We start from the raw sequence: 16014 nt of genomic DNA, 5'->3' as shown, positions 1-16014 counted from the left end.
CCTCTTGTCAGCATTATTCATCATTCCTCCTGGATGACTCCATGCAGTTTTCAGATGTGGCCAGTTCAATTGTTACTGGTGTTCATTATTTTTTATGGCAAGTGGTTATTCAACAGAATTCCTTTAGCTTCTCAGAAAATCTGGGCCATGGTCTTGCCAATAGAGGATTGCCTACCGAGTATTTCATGACAATTAGAAGCTTCAAAACGGTCTGAAATCTAAACCATGGTTGGTATATATATTATTATGAATTTACAAGCGGTATCGTATCCTAATACAGTAGGCTCTCACCAATAACTTCTAATAGTTGCCTGAAAAACGCCGTTATTAGCGAAAACGTTATTTGTGTCACATTAAAATACATGTAAAAACAGTTTATTGGTGCTGCCGCCCCAAGAATTTCGCCCAATTTTTCCCCTTAGAAGCCCTGCATAACACTTATTGTTTGCAGAAATAAAAAGAATTGTTATTCAATCATCAAAATAAAGAGTTTGAGTAATATAACACTTAGTTTGGGGGAATTTTTGAGGTGCTTGGTGTGATGATTGTTCCGTATCTGAGGGCCGCTAACACTTGCACTGTCTTTCATTCTACAAGCCAACCATTTCACAAGAAAATGCTCTGTTATCACTAACAATCTGTTTCTATCACTTTTATCATTCATAGCTCGCCTCGCATTTCCATCACTACCGAAATATTTCTTAGCCAGCACAATACTCTTCCTTGTCTCCTCTAAGTTCCTCTTAATATTTCTCACTGTAGACTCAGGACAGTTCAATTCCTCACAATATTAATGTTCCGTGCACCACTTTCAATGAGCTCAACAATCTATTCTTTATCCTTGACTGAGTAGGCTTGCTTCGTGTGGCTTTGTCTCTTAGCTTTGGGGTCTTTTTTCTCATTCACTTTAAAAGTTCCCGGGAATTCAGGTAGCAAATCACTCCCTCCACCACCTCCCCTAGCCCCCACAGTCACAAATGCATTATTGTTCACCGACCCTTGCAACCACTGGTTATAGAGGTGAAAATCTCACACATGGGCGCAGCGCTGTATTCCACGGAGCGTGTGTGAGAGTGAGGTGGAGAGGACAACTACGTCATCAACATGGCGACAAACAAACGCTATCTTTGATGCACTCCGACGCTTCCCGCGAAATCTCCATTATTCATGAGAATCCAGACGTTATTATCGAAAATGGGTATCTATTGTAACTTACCGTTATTGTGGAAGTCGTTATTGGCGAGAGCCTACTGTACAATTAATTTTTTAACGGATGTAATAAATATATTAATGTTAGTTTATATATACTGTATATATAGGCTATATATGTATATATATATATATATATATATATTTTTTTTTTTTTTTTTTTTAGAATGATCAAGAAATCCCAGTTTACGGAGATGAAAAATGATGCCCTGGACTTGGAGCCTCTTGTGGAGTGCCTTGAATGTGGTCGAAAACAGCACCAGATATGTGTGCTGTACATGGAGGCCATCTGGCCACAGGGCTTTGTCTGTGATGGTTGTCTCAAGAAAAAAAACAACTCACTACGTAAAGAGAACAAGTTTACCTCCAAGAAACTGCCAACTACAAAACTGAGTAATTTCTTAGAAACTCGGGTCAACAACTTCCTAAAGAAAAAGGAGGCTGGTGCTGGTGAAGTTTACATCAGGGTTGTCTCTTCTACAGATAAAATTGTTGAAGTCAAAGGAGGCATGAAGACCAGGTAAGAGAGAAGTCTGTTGAATTGTAAGTTTTGAATGTGTTGCCATAATGAATGTATTGAGAAGTTTTTTATATTTTTTTCCACATTTTGTAATGGAGGTTAAGAATGTGATCCAATTTACAAAAAAGCAATTTGCAATAGGTTATCATTGAAGAACTCCTTTCACACACACACACACCCCCCTCCCACCCACCCACCACATATCCACGAAACATCCACATCATCTCCACTACACACCCACACAGTCATTGAGGTTTATATAATCATAGGTTTTATGATTTGTATGCTACAGGTATAAGAAAACCAAAATTACCACTCTCTTTAAAAAAAATGTTAACTACTCATTACAATACAGTTTGAAAATATTTGTAGCATATATATGAACAAATATTTTTTCCCTTCAGTTCATTATAATTTACACCAAAAGTTGCAAAAGTATCAGTTGTGGCAACAATTTGATTGCATCTTCTGGGGGAAGACTTTTTGGATTTTATTTATTTATTTATTTTTTATTAGAAGTAAAAAATAAGTTTATATTTTTATTATTATTATTTATTTTACCTTATATGAAAGCCAGATTTATGAAATTAATGTAAAAATATCAATTCCATGGTCTGAATACTAGTGCATAAAAGGCACAACACAGTGGCACCAAAAACTAAGATTTCCCTTTTGAAAGATGGTAAAATAAAATTATTATTATGACAGTAAATTTTAAATATTTGAGGAGGGGTTTAGTGGTGGGTTCGGTATATAGTGAATTCATTGGGTATAGAGAGGTAATACTGTATATGTAATCTATCATTTTTCCAGATTTGTGGACACTCAACAACTTGCTCCTGAGTTTCCTTATCGTGCCAAAGCTTTGTTTGCATATGAAGATATTGATGGACAAGATGTGTGCTTCTTCGGTATGCATGTACAAGAGTATGGGTCTGACAGTCCTGTACCAAATACTCGAAGAGTGTACTTAGCTTATCTGGACAGTGTACATTTCTTCAAACCAAGACAATATAGAACAGCTGTCTACCATGAAATACTTCTGGGGTATCTTGACTATGTGAAACAGTTAGGGTGAGTTTGCTCATTCTTTAACTTTTTGCTTTGAGGTGTGAGAAGCAGTTTATAGATTTTTAGTTTTTCCAAATACCATTGTTTCTGCTTTGCTATAAGATATTTTTTATCAATGCTGTGCCAATAACTATATACTTTAATTTTTCATATGCTGGGCCTAAATGAGATATACAGTAGAAATTCACATATTCAAAAGTCCTGGAACCAAGACTCCCTTTGCTTAAATTTATTTATGGTTTTGTGAGATTATTTGAACGGGATTAAATTTTAAGGTATTCTACAGTATAAGTCTGTATGGGATTCAAAGGTGACAAACCTTATTCAGTACCTTTAAAAGGAGAATGAAAATACATTGTAATGATTACAAGCAAAATTAAAAGTTTTGACAACTTATAATAATAATAATTTGTTCATCACACCTGTATATAATTGACAACATGCTCTCACACCAGCGGTTGTATTTATTGTTACTTGCTGTGTGGTTGCAATTTGGTAGATTAATCCAACTGTGTAGTCGTGTCGCATCTTAAACGGGAGTTACATTTCAAAGAGGGTGCATAAGGCAAAAATACGTATTGTCAAAATTGCCCTTGAAAATCCCTTAAATCTCTCATAAGCCCATGGTTAAATATACCTGTACTGTAAAGGGGTTTAGAAATAAAGAAAATATAATATTAAACTATAAGAAAAAATGAAGAGCATGTGTGTGTGTGTGTGGGAAAGGGGGGTGGTGGGAGGAGATGGAAGAAAAATGGGGAGAGAGCAGGGGAAGAGGGAGTTGAGATTGAGATGGAGAGAAAAGAGGGGATATATAGGAGAGAGAGGGGGGAGGTTATATGGGAGTGGTAGAGAGGAGGGAGGAAAAGTGGTGGAGGAGGAAGAAGTGAGGTAGTGGGAGTGGAGAGGGAGCAGGAGGAAACGGGTAGAGTGAGAATGGAGGATGAGGAAAGAGAAGAGTAGGTGGAGGGTCATGGGGAAGGGGAGGACTAGTAGAGAGAGAGGTTCCCATACAGCAGCAATTTAAATGTCTTTCCACTCCTCACCCTGCTTTAGGGTGTGAGGGAGGGAGAGGGTAATGCATGTTGCCGTTGTTACAAATAATGAAACTTTAAAAGTTGCGGAAAATTCATTTCGATACTCTAATGTGACTTAGAAATAGAGAAATTTTAATATAAAAGTATAAAATAAGAAAAATGAAAAGTGTGTGTGTGCATTTTGTGTGGGCAGTGATCATGAGTGTGGAAGTAGTGTGAAGTGTATCAATAGTGCATCTGGTGACTAGGCTGGTTACCCCTATTTCAGTTTAGGGAGACAGCGGCCAGTTCAATCCATGCAGTATTTATTGCTTTGTCATAAAAAGTTGAATAATGCTTAAAACAGAAAATAGAACTATCATTGATTGCCAGAACATAGGTAGTAGATTTTTGTTATTGCCCTTTAGGGCACAGGGATTTGCAGCCCTGCAAAGTAGGGCTTGCCTTTATTAAATGCCTAGCTGCATTTCTGCAAAACACGCAGCTGCTTTGAATCCATGGGCTTATCTTTTTTATTTTTAAAAATATGTACGGTTGGGCATCTTCCAGGAGAATCCAGTCTCGTCAGCATTAAAAACTTGTTCTGGAAGATAGTCATTTTCTTCTATAACTTTCTTTTAATTCCTTAGGGAAGACCTTTGCTGCCGCCTTCGCGGCAGAAGCATGCCTCACCAGCGAGCTGGATTTTCTTTAGGTTGAAGCATTTCTTAAAACTGTTAAGCCATCCTTGGCTAGCTTTGAATTCTTTTTCATGAGAAGCCTGTTCCCCTTTACTGGGAGGTTTAAGTTGTATATAAAGGCTAAGAGCCTTTCCTCGCAAAACATTTCTGTCGATAGGAACACATTTATGGTTCATATCTTCGAGCCATAAATTTAATGCATTTTCGGTCTTCACTAAAGTTTTATCACACACTTGGCTCGTCACTTTAACAGTCATTGGGACATTCAGTGAAATAACTTGACGAGTTTCATTCTCTCGAATCTTTATCAAACGAATGCTGGATTCATTGCAGCCATAAGCCTAACACATCCACTTTTTCCTGCAACATTAGAATAGATCGCTGTTTTTGTTGATGAAGTAGTTGCTTAGCATTTGGGGGCCATGTTGTATGAAAATGTTAGCTTTAAACATGTACACACTAGAGTCACAGACAGTGAGGGGGAGCTGTTGACACAGTGAACTACACGCAGCAACTGAGGGTGGAAGTACCTCCCCCCAGCCAAACACTCCTACTCTCACTGCATCTTTTTTTTTTTCCATAAGCCAAACACTTGAAGTTGAATGCACGTAAGTTAAATGCGCGTAAGATGCGACACGACTGTAGTACGCTATATAGTTTCCAAAGGTAACAACAGACCATTCAGTACAGTATATGCAATAACAGTACTCTGTTTACCGTTGTAAATCAATATTTACTGTATATTGTACTGTAATTCAACATTAAATATATAATTTCAGTACGTACTTCACCAATACAACACCACACTTTTTCCATTAGAGGCAGCTGCTAGGTGTGGAATGATAGTGGTGGTGCCAGGAGTTGATGCATCTCCACAATTCTCACCTCAGAAAGTGATCTCATCATTGGTCAAGACGAATGATAATTAAGAAATAGTTCAAGAGATATGGCTTTTGTGGGTGGAGGTGTTACAAGCAAATGAGATAGCACTTTTAGTAAACAAGCAAAAAGACCTGAGATTAATAGAAGTCACCTGATACCAGAGCATAGATGGTCCCAGGAGTCCCAGGAGGTGTGGGATAGGATGGATGGGGCTACTGGCACCAGGGCCTTGTTCCTTTCTGGTCTCCTGGGCTGGGAGTAGTACTTGTTTGTGAATTTTGCAGATTTTTTTCAAGATATTTTTCAGACCTTTCAGTTTCCTGTGATTTTTTGGATATGTGAAATTCAGATATATACTTGTTAAAAGAGACAAAGAAAGGAATGTACAGGGGTATTTAGCCAACATACAGTTATGAAGCATTCATAGTGGATGCAAGAGGAAGAAACATATTACAAGTAACAGAAGTGACTGGTTTGAGAGTACAGTAGTATGTGGAGTAAATAGAATTCATAAATGCAAAATACCATTGTGCCCTGCTCTTATGCAGTAGCAGCTTTGACTTTCTCTTGGTGGATTTTTTTTGTTCATTTTGGGTATTATATCACCAGTGGGCAAGAATATGATAAAATATCTGACTAAAATATTTAATTCTATATACTCTAAGGGAGACCTTCCCAGTGATTTAAAAAACGGTACAGTATTTGTATTAGAGTAATCCCTCGGGTTACGGAAGGGATGCCTCTGAAAAGTTGACTCTTAACGTGAACCCCATCTTCCCTTTGACCTCCATTATGAAATTTGAGATGTGTTCCTAAAGAAACTTTTTTGGCAAAAAAGAAGTAATACAAGCACATTTAATGACAAAAAAACATTTTTAAACACATACATTGATTATTTTATGATATATTATGATAATAAATACACAAAACACATGAATTTAACTCACCACAAATGATGTTGAGTGCTGCTTGAGTTGAGGTGGTGCAATGGGAGTTTTTGGGCAATGTAGCAAGCCCTAATGTTTTTTGCAATCTGGATAAGTTTTTCTCCCACATTAAACCTTCGTTAAATATCAAGTTTTATATCCAATGTAATTCCTTTATGGGTTCTTTTTGCACTAATGCTTTCACTTGGACTTGGTAGCCTCTTTCCACTCATCTTGAATAAGGACAGTCTTGAGTAAGATGCCTATCTAAGTGTTGAGAAATCAAGTGTACATGCTGGGAGATTTAATCAAACTTGAGTCCAGAGGCGTGGATACACAGCATACCCACACTTGGTAGTTGCAAACACCAAGAAATCCACACCAAATAAATTATATTTTCTGTGAAATTTTTGGTTCTATGTTGTGATTTTTGTGTTAAAAATTTTGAAATTTTACCCCATTTCCATAAGGCAGAATTTTCGGGCTGTACCCCGAATTTAGTGGTCATTATTTAAAAATTTCTGCAACCTGAGTTTCCGTCGCGCGGGGATACTTGTATTACCTAAAAAGCAAGGAGCCTTAGAGTGCACCCACTTAAGAATATTTAGCATAAGTCATGCCTGCAAAGTTTTATTAAACATAACTATAAGTAGAATAAATTTTAGAATAGACAGCAAGTTATCTAAATATCAAAATGGATTTAGAAAGGGAATTGGAACTAGATAAGCCATATTTGGTTTAAATAATTTTGAGTGAAAGGGTTTTAAAAGATACAAAGATATTTGTAGTATATCTGCTTTGTTGATTTTGAAAAAGCTTTTGATAAGGTAGAGGACATTAAACTTATAGGTTACAGGCTTTAGAAATGTGGCATTATAGGTGAATGTTAAGAATAAGGTACACTGGCAAGAAAACAAATGAAGAAGTACTAAGGTTAGCAAAAAAATTCAAGGAAACAATACTGTGCTTAAAATCTACAGAAAAAGAAAAAATGAGATACTTTGGTCATATAATTTAGAGATGAGAAGATAATCACAGAAATATTAATGAGTAAAGTTGAGGGTAGGAGGGCTAGGGGAAGGCAGAGACTAGGATGGATGAATTAAATTAAAAGCTGGATCCCCAGAGAGATAAAAAGCTTTAAGTGATTGGTAAAAGGAACCAGAAAACATTTACAGTGGTGGGAAATACAGACTTATTGGTGAATGGCTAGAGAAGGAACTGACCATTCTTGAGGCCACTAAATGTCATTTAATGTGGAAATAGAAAGTTTCTTTCAGACTCGTACAATATATTTATATAAATACAGTACATAATTCATTTTATTTTATTTTTCTAAAGTAATTTGTGGTATACAATTGTAGATGGGCATAATCTTGAATTTATCAGCATGTAAAACTTTGGTTCGTGTTCCAGGTATACTATGGCACACATTTGGGCATGTCCACCATCAGAAGGAGATGACTACATCTTCCACTGCCATCCTAGTGACCAGAAGATTCCTAAACCAAAGCGCCTGCAAGAATGGTACAAGAAGATGCTTGATAAGGGTATCATAGAAAGAATAGTCTTAGATTACAAGGATATCCATAAACAAGCATTTGAAGACAACATGAAATCTCCTGCAGAGTTACCTTATTTTGAAGGTGACTTTTGGCCCAATGTGATGGAAGAGAGCATAAAAGAACTGGACCAAGAGGAAGAGGAGAAACGAAAGCAGGAGGAAGCTGCTGCAGCAGAAGCTGCAGCACAGGCAGCAATGGGACAAGAGGAAGAGGAGGAAACCAGTCAAGATGGTAAAAAGAAAGGTCAAAAGAAACACAAAAATAAGAACAAAAGTAAAAGTCAACAGAAGAACAAGTCGAAGAGCAAGAGCAATGCAGCAGGCTGTAATGATCTTGCTCAAAAGATATTTGCAACGATGGAGAAACACAAAGATGTGTTTTTTGTAATAAGATTGCACAGTGCTCAGTCTGCTGTTAGTTTGCCCCCTATTCAAGACCCTGACCCTATTATGGTATGTGATCTCATGGATGGTAGAGATGCCTTTCTTACCTTGGCCAGCGAAAGACACTTAGAGTTTTCATCATTGCGCCGTGCTAAGTATTCCACAATGATTATGATGTATGAGCTTCATAACCAGGGGCAAGACCGTTTTGTGTACACATGCAATCATTGCAAGGCCCATGTGGAAACACGTTATCACTGCCAAGAATGTGATGATTTTGATTTGTGTACCTCTTGTTTCAAGGCTGAAGGACATTCTCATAAGATGATAAAACTAGGGTTGGATTTGGAGGATGGATCAGTCTCGACAGAGAACAAGAACCTCAACCCACAAGAGGCTCGCAGACAATCCATACAGCGGTGTATCCAATCATTGGTGCATGCTTCTCAATGCAGAGACGCAAATTGCAGACTTCCATCATGTCAGAAGATGAAGCGTGTGTTATCTCATACCAAGTCCTGCAAAAAGAAGAATAATGGTGGATGTGCAATATGTAAACAACTCATTGCCCTTTGCTGTTACCATGCAAGAAATTGCAAGGAGCAGAGATGTGTTGTCCCATACTGCTTTAACATCAAGCAAAAGTTACGGCAACAGGAGATGCAGCAAAGGTTCCAACAGCAGCAGTTAATGAAGAGAAGAATGCAGCAGATGAATGCACGTATGGTTGGTGTGGCAGCCAATACATCTATGCCTCAGCCTGCTGCTCCAGTTCCTGCACCTGTTCAGAGCCCTATTCACAACACTCAGCCAGGGATCAAACCTGCTACACAGGCACCACCACCACCAAATGTTATGAAGGCTATTGCACAGGTAGGATTTTTTTCTCACTATTTCATGTCCTATTTATTTGTAATGAATGGTGGTTGGAAATTAAGAACATACCCCCAGACACACATATAACAGCTGTGAAAATGTATGGGTTTCTCTCATTACAAGTTTCCTGATACCAGTATTTTATGTTGAACTTGTACAGTATTATTCATTGCAAATGTACAATAGTTCAGCTTAATTATTATTCAAATACTTGTGCAGGCAGATTTGGGAACATAACTATTCCCCCCCATTTATGACATTGTCAATGAGAAATTGAATTTAGAGTTATGAAGGAAAAAAATTTTGGAACATGGTGTGTTAATAACTCAGGGATTTCCTGTATTTCATTATTAATTTATTGCATTGTTATGTGTCTTGTATTTAGTTAGGTTAGTTTTGGTTGCATACGAGGTTTGAAAGTCAGTTCCAAGGAACATATCCTCCATTTATACCATTATTTTTATGGGAAAATCGCTTTCTCTATATGACTCACTTTATGCACGTCTTCTTCTGAAAGTATCCACTTTGTAAAGGGAGGTCTGACTGGAATAAATTTTCCTTGGAATCACCAATCTCTTACATTGCAAACAATTCATCCCCTAAAACTAGGAAGCCCTTTTCAGACTTGTCTATATCTTCTAAAGAACTTAATACTCTTTAGCGTATCCTACTCTCTCCCCACTTGGAATACAGTTCTCAAATTTGGAATGGCACTAAAAGACAAAATACAATCTTGAAGCTGTTTACCTCTATAATAACCAGATCTCATTCTCCTCATGTTGGACTTTGTTTCATCACCCTTTGCAGTACTGCATATAGACAGTCTTTCAGTGAAATCCAGACTTTTATTCCCAGTACTTTCAGTCCCAATCTTAGCACTTACTGCTGTGCCACCCCCTATTTAGAAAATTTGCCATTTAAAAAAACTTTGATCATGGTGTTCCTTGCTATCTCACGACATGCCATCATCTACAGCTTATAACTATAAATGTAAGGTATACACCCACTTCTTCTTACTTAGCTGAATTTTTCATTTTCATTTTTCTTATCCATGGTGTGCTAGATAAGCTTAACTTGATGCACATAGGTCATTTGCCAGTGACATTGCCTTTCATAGGGCACTCGACTGTGAACCTCTCCTTGTCCATCACAAGAGTACTGTACTTAAAAGAAAACATATCAAAGTAATGTTCATTTCTCCTTTCTCTGCTTATTGTCATCACTGGGACATATTCTTTCTTAACTTTTCTGTCACTACCACCATTTGTTGGCCACTTTTCACCCTTGTGTAGGTTAATACACCGACTATCACACTTATTCTCTGATATTTGTAATTTTTTCTACATTGTCTACTACTGTATATCAATGTCATATGTAAACAGCTGTTGATTCACCTCCTTGTTTTATTTCTTTTCACTTGTTATTAAAAAAAAATATTATTTTCACCTTGTGGTTGTGTGATTTCACTATAAAATTTTACTTCAAAATTCTTTATGATATTTTATGTCATCCTTTCAAATCTATTGCATTAATACCTTTTTCATTTTCAGCTTTAGTAATAATCCCTAAACTCCAGGAGTGGCTGTTATAGAGTAATTCCACACCTGCCTACCACACAGGTTATGTTTTAAAATTACATTATCCCATAGTTGACAAGGGCTGGGTGTAATGGGAAATAAGAGGTTAGGGGAATTGATCTCTGAGAAACAGAAACATAACTTAAATCCTCTGATGTACAGCTCAAGGTAAACAAATCATTAGTGTACAGGGTGTATGCTATACTGTACTTTAAAAAAGTTACTATAGAGCACTCAGAATAATTACTGTACACTTTACAGTTTTTCTTCCAAGTAATGGAATGGTCCCCGTAATGCACCTGGCCTCAGTGCTTTCCCTAGCAAATTTGCACCATGCCACAAAAAAAAATATATATATAAACACACACATAGTGGAGGGCACAGCTAAACAAAAAGTTAGCTTTGCTAACCGCTCATCTGCTAACTAAAAATTAACTTCGCTAACGCTAAACAGCTAAAAAAAATTAGCGGAAGCTAACCGCTAACTTTTATTATATGAATTTAGCTTCGGTTTGTTTGTTTTTTGGGCTCTAAAACCGTTAAAAACAGATCTAGAGAGCTGAAATTTACATATGTTGTCTTGTAGATTAGACATAGAGCTTTCCAAAAAGGTATAGCATGCCAAGATCAGATGATGATCAAGGTGTACACAAATAATTAAATGAACAAATTAAATTCAACAGTTTACATTCAAGTTTCAACATACACTTTATAATCTTTATTTACTGTACGAAAAGACAGAAAGTATTAAACGAATCCAAAAACTATAGTACTGTATAGCATAGGTAGCAAATAGCATCATGCCAAGATCAGATGATGATCAACTTATCAAGGTGTACACTGTACACAATTTCACAAATAATTCATTTGCATTCTCAAACAATCTATCGACCTTATTCATTATTCATGTAAATATGCAATACCAACCACATTCACATTATACCAGTGCATTTTTATATAACTTATTGTTGGTCTTAGTCATTATACCAGTGCATTTTTATATAACTTATTGTTGGTCGTAGTCATGTAAATAAACAGAAAACTCGAAACTTTAATGAAAAGTAAGTTTTTAGAAAATTTTGTATGGCGCACTCCTTGGATGACATCCTGATTATGAACTTATGCAGTACTTAGCATAACCAAATATATTGACACAAAAAAATCCTAATTAAATTAACAAATAAATGAGAAAATAAATTATACATCAGTTTATAATTACATTCTATGATTCTTTCAACATACACTGAGAGTCTTTATTTACTGTAAAAAAAAGTCTTGTCACGTTTACACGTACTAACACGCAGTCAGCCAAGCGTGCCTGACTGGCTGTTGGAGACACGCGTCGAGGTGTCACACGCTTACAACAGACAGGAACAAACATGTATAAATATTGTTAGAGGACTTAAATTTAGCGGAAGCTAATTGCTTCGCTAATGATTTCCAAAGTTAGCAAAAACGCTAATCTGCTAACGAGAAAGTTAGCTTCGCTAATTAGCGGTTAGCGGAACCGTGCCCACCACTGCACACACACACACACACACTACTCCTCCTCCCTGACTTACGACGGGGTTAGGGACCCAAATCCAGGTCGTAAGTCGAAAATGCTTAAATAATACATAGAAAATCTAAAATGGGTGTCTCTTTTTCTTCTCAGCACCACAAAACTCTCACTTTTAAGCTTGCCAGCCATTTTAAAGTGAATTACAAACGAAAATTTTGTCAGTACACAGCGCAATCACTGACGTTTGGACTCAAAAATACGTAATTTGACAAAATTTTGGTACGACTGAGGCGGTCGTAGTTCGTAGTTGGGGAGGAGCTGTATGTGCGTGTGTGTGTATATATATATATATATACTCGTGTGTATATATATATATATATATATATATATATATATATATATATATATATATATATATATATATATATATATATATATATATATATATATATTGGAAACATTGAAAAAGATACTTTTCAAGACTTATTAAATTTTATCTTGAATGAGAAGTTAATTTTGATGTTTAAACCCAAATTTGGTAGCTTTCTTTTTATTGTTTGTTGAAAGTATATCACCTGATTTGTGTTTTCACTTGTGACAGGTATATATATATATATATACTCGTGTGTGTGTATATATATATATATATATATATATATATATATATATATATATATATATATATATATATATATATATTGGAAACATTGAAAAAGATACTTTTCAAGACTTATTAAATTTTATCTTGAATGAGAAGTTAATTTTGATGTTTAAACCCAAATTTGGTAGCTTTCTTTTTATTGTTTGTTGAAAGTATATCACCTGATTTGTGTTTTCACTTGTGACAGGTTCAGGAGGAAGCTGCAAGACAAACTGGGCCTGCTACTGCTGTGAGCTATGGGAAGGGTAATCCTGGTAATGCTGCAGTTGGTCAAGCACCCATGATGCCCCCTCCCATTGCCCCACAGCAGCAGGTCCGCCCACAGATGCCCACCAATGCTATTCCACAAATGGGTAACATGGGCCCTCAGGTTTCACAAATTAATCCAGTGGGTAAACCTAATGCTGTGATGCAGCAGCAGCAACAACAGCAGCAGCAACAGCAAAGAGTTTTACCTGGAATGGAGCAGTTGTGGAACAGGTATGTAAAAGTTTTACTTAAATGCACAGTTATCTCAGTTTGTGATTTTATTGGGAAGATAGTTGAGGAGGCTTGAGAAATATTATTTGTATAAGGTAATTCAGACTTGGGGGGCATAGAAGCTCAACAGTATGTATGAGGCGCTCCTACATTATATGGGTTATTTGTTGTTATTTGAGATACAGCATTCATTTTTGATGCATTTTGGAGCTAAAGAACTGTACTTGCAGATGGTAGGTAGCGCTTCACGAAGTAATGTACTGGGTTTTTGCAATGTTGACTTGAAGCAACAAAACTCCCACCCGCTTATGGCTTTTTTGACTAATCGATATCAGAGTATAGATCCCACCACAACAAAGGAGAACTGAGGGAGAGAGGGATTCCGCCTCATTAGCTGGAGGGGCCGTGACGTAGATAACAGACGCTCACTGTCATTGACCGAGGCGGGGGAAGAGGCAGCAGGCCGGCCCCTGATTGGCCGCTCGCTCCTCTCACTCACTCACTCACTCACTCACTGACAGGACGAGAGCACCTGACGACGCGAAAGTCAAGCCCATACTTTCCTGTCTGCCACAAATTGATCTTCTACCCTATTTTCAAAGGGCTTTCAACCTTATTTACAGTGTAGTAAGGAGAGCTTATCAACTATCATCGTATAGAACTAGGCCGAAAATAGTGCTTTCCAACAAAAAAATGGGTTTCGTCTGGGGGGCCTCAAATACACTGTTGTAGGGATGAACGTACAGTACAGAAATATTTCAATAATCTATCCTTGTACTGCTATAGTACAGTACAGGTAGTAACTTGATGTTTGTAATAATAATACAAGTTTGGTATCCCTTACCCAAAGTGCTGTCAAAAAACACCCATTTTAGGATAATCAGACCTTTAGGCTGAATTTTATGCTAACCAACAATTTTGCAAAATCTAAGGTATCAAGGATTTCTTGTGGAATTTTACCTATATTTTAGAGTAATTTCTTTGTAGTACAGTATACTCTTGATTTAATGGAATCTGATATACAGTAACAAATTCTCAATTTAGCTGAAGGTATTTTTTTTGTTATTTTACGCTCGATTTAGTGAACTAGTTCGCCTAATCGAGATTAATTCCGTAAATACACTCACACCTACGGAGACACCTCAGACACATGATACATTACTTTTGCTGCCCCTCCTCCCTAAAAAACCCCTGGCCCCCCTTGTCCTTATTTACCGTATATACCTGTGTGTAGTTCGAGTTTTTAAGACCAAATTATTTGGCAAAAAATTGGGGGTCGACCTCTAAACGGGTAATAGTTTCGTTAGGTTGGAAAATATTTACCAGTAACTACCAGTAAACAATGGAAACGACGCACCAATGCACCACCAGCTGTGAGTGTCAGTACAGTTGCCAGGGCAGATCTCTTGCGTCATCATAACAAGCCCAAAGTAACCAAATGCATGGTATGGTATGCACAGGATGATGTAAAACATACAGTATTCATTTTTTTTAATTTATTTATAGATACTGTACATAAATTTTTGTTCATTACATTTGAAACATCAATCTTTGTTAATTAAATTTGAAACAAAAGAAAACTACGATACCGTATTTCTAAATACCGGGTATTTTCATTAAAATATTACATCACAAGTATATTTTACCTTAACTGTGACTGAATGAATATATTCTCAGAAATAAATATGAAAATGTAATATTTTTGCTGAAATGACGTACGTATTACAGTGGAAAGTGGGATAAAATCATGACGAAAACAATGACTTGCTTTCTTTCGTTCAAAAGATTTTACCGTGATCGCTTTTCGAATGGTTTTCAGTTAAAAAACTGTTGTATTACAATAATATTCTATCCTAATTCACTTGAATAAATACTACGATACCATATTTCTGAATATTTTCATGAAAATCCATCAAAATAATTTTCCTTGTCATCGTCTTCAGCACACAGTTGCCAGTTTCAAGATTTTCCTTTTAAAATTTTAAGTTACCGAGTATTTCTTTTCCCAAATCGTTTTACAATACTGTAGGTAAAACAGTTTACTATTGTGCAAACCCCACAGAAAAAAAATAACAAATGGAGCCACCAAAAATGTAAAAATAAAAAAATGCTGTGTCTGACTTGCAACACTGTTGGTAGGGTTAGGTGGTTCTAACAGCATCCTGCCAGTACCTGGTAATCAAATTTATAAGTGTCTAACCTCAATTATTGTAGTTTATCTGATGTAGGCAATGTGAAGTAAAAAATACCAGTTAAAGTGAGAAATTAGAAGAGAATAAATAAGAAAGATGTCATTGGGCTATTTTTGGTAGGGCTGAGGGAGAGAGTACCAGCTGTTTGGTCTATTTTGGCGGGAGAGTCACACAAATATCTGTACTGGTATTTGTTTGATGTCTTCTGTATTTTTAAAAATGAACACTTGTAAATTAAAAGTACCGTAACATTGTATTATATACAAACTTGTCATATTTCTGGAAAATAAGAAGCAAGAAAATAAAAATATACTGGTAAACACAATTTCAACATACACAAAAATTAAAGGCTGCTTAAGAAGGGCCGATGCAAAAACAAAGCCTCCGCGACCAAGGCTCTGCCGTATCAGCTAGAAGGTACACGTGTTTTTTGAATCGTTTTCAGTTAAAAAAC

The 16014-nt window shown here is 36.5% G+C and overlaps 1 protein-coding gene across 4 annotated transcripts in view; it reads left to right on the top strand.

Moving 5' to 3' along the window:
* The window catches only part of LOC121869092 (histone acetyltransferase p300-like), a 116557-nt gene that overhangs the window by 89674 nt on the left and 10869 nt on the right, over positions 1-16014 (top strand). For all 4 annotated transcript variants that reach the window (XM_042370282.1, XM_042370260.1, XM_042370271.1 and 1 more), the window contains 4 exons: positions 1376-1729; positions 2543-2803; positions 7742-9146; positions 13076-13368. In XM_042370282.1, coding sequence (XP_042226216.1) covers positions 1376-1729; positions 2543-2803; positions 7742-9146; positions 13076-13368 — 2313 coding nt within the window. The remainder of the gene's footprint in view (positions 1-1375; positions 1730-2542; positions 2804-7741; positions 9147-13075; positions 13369-16014) is intronic.

The sequence above is a fragment of the Homarus americanus genome, unplaced genomic scaffold (genome assembly GCF_018991925.1).
Source record: "Homarus americanus isolate GMGI-L3 unplaced genomic scaffold, GMGI_Hamer_2.0 scaffold32583, whole genome shotgun sequence".
Classification (NCBI taxonomy): Eukaryota; Metazoa; Arthropoda; class Malacostraca; order Decapoda; family Nephropidae; genus Homarus; species Homarus americanus.
The sequence above is the reverse complement of the archived record's forward strand: the minus strand, read 5'-3'. Positions and strand labels throughout refer to the sequence as shown.